At 39.2% G+C, this 1,293-nt stretch overlaps 1 protein-coding gene across 1 annotated transcript; it reads left to right on the forward strand.

The window, feature by feature from the left end:
• Positions 1-671: 671 nt before the first annotated feature.
• Positions 672-1,199, forward strand: LOC103810410 (putative ankyrin repeat domain-containing protein 20A5; the record flags this gene model as incomplete). The annotated part of the gene is made up of 2 exons (XM_009083304.1): positions 672-786; positions 1,026-1,199. Coding segments are annotated over 2 exons (289 nt in total), but the record flags the coding sequence as incomplete, so codon positions are not given.
• Between the last annotated feature and the right edge of the window lie 94 nt (positions 1,200-1,293).

Below are 1,293 nucleotides of genomic sequence, written 5' to 3' on the forward strand. Positions count from 1 at the left end.
AATTGACACTAGTCCTAAGATGTTTTGTGAGTTGAAGGAGCCTTTTTCTTTCTGGCAAGGCTTTAACTTAAAGAAGAAAGTTCTGTTTTTGTATGTTGGTCATGTATTGTGGAAACACAGAATTTGCTTCCTTGGAGAGGATTTACTCTGTAGCAGGCTTTTTATGGCTCTGCTAGTAAACATGACAGGAAAGTCAAATGCTGCTTTCCTGTAGTCAGGATTACAGTGTCCTGTTCTCCGGTTTGCTGCACGTTATCAGAGGTACTTTGCAAGTGTGTTCTTGTTCTTGCTGCAGCAGTAAACAAACTAGAGAAAAAGCAGAAATTCTCAAAGTACAGGGAAGCACTAATATTCTTGCTATGAAACCGTCCTCAGATTTTCTCTGTTGCTGTGCCATGTGTGTAGTCCCACTGGAAGCAATAACTAGTATATAACAGGAATTTGTGCAGATTCAGTTCTACAGTGAAGGAAATGTCACCTTACTAAGTGGGTGCTGTGGAGGGTGCTTGCAAGCCAGCCCCAGGCATTTGGTGTGTGGCTGCTGTTCCTGGTAATGAAATGATTTCTTAAGCTTGTGTTTTGCAAAGTGAAACTTTTGGTTATATCCACTTATCAAAGCCTGTAATGAAATTGTACCTGTCTGTGCTAATTTTAATTTATTTAATTTTTAGGACACCTCTGCATCTCGCTTGTGCAAGTGGCCATGTGGATGTAGTTACATATCTAGTAGAAAACAAGTGCAAGCTAAATCTTTTTGACAATGATAACAGATCGCCACTGATGAAGGTGTGTAGACTATGATGTGCTCTTGTAAGTGAGGCTTAGTGATTATGCACTAAACGATGTATTTTGCAGGATTCTTTCTGTGTGGAACCGTAAGTATTGTGATTGGTGTGCAATGGGTATATGTTAGCTAATCTTTCAAGATGCTGTTATTTCTCATTATTGGGAAGCTGGGGGAAATGTAACAGAGTGAAATGTAAATGCTGAATGTTTTTCCTTTTTTTTTTGCCTTTTATTCCCAGGCAGTACAGTGCCAGCACGAAGAGTGTGTGGTTATTCTGCTACAGCATGGTGCTGATCCAAGTCTGGCAGATAGAGATGGCAACACTGCCTTGCACCTGGCTGTCCTGTCTCCTAGTACAACTGTAGTAGGGCTGTTACTTGAGCATAATGCCAGTATTGATGCCCCAAATAAGGTAAATTTTTATATTTTTTAAGGAAGTTCTTTTAAAATGTTGCATTCATATTTTTCTTGAAGGTTTTTTATTTTTGATTTTTAACTTTGTCTGC

Source organism: Acanthisitta chloris, unplaced genomic scaffold (assembly GCF_000695815.1).
Source record: "Acanthisitta chloris isolate BGI_N310 unplaced genomic scaffold, ASM69581v1 C16564899, whole genome shotgun sequence".
Lineage (NCBI taxonomy): Eukaryota > Metazoa > Chordata > Aves > Passeriformes > Acanthisittidae > Acanthisitta > Acanthisitta chloris.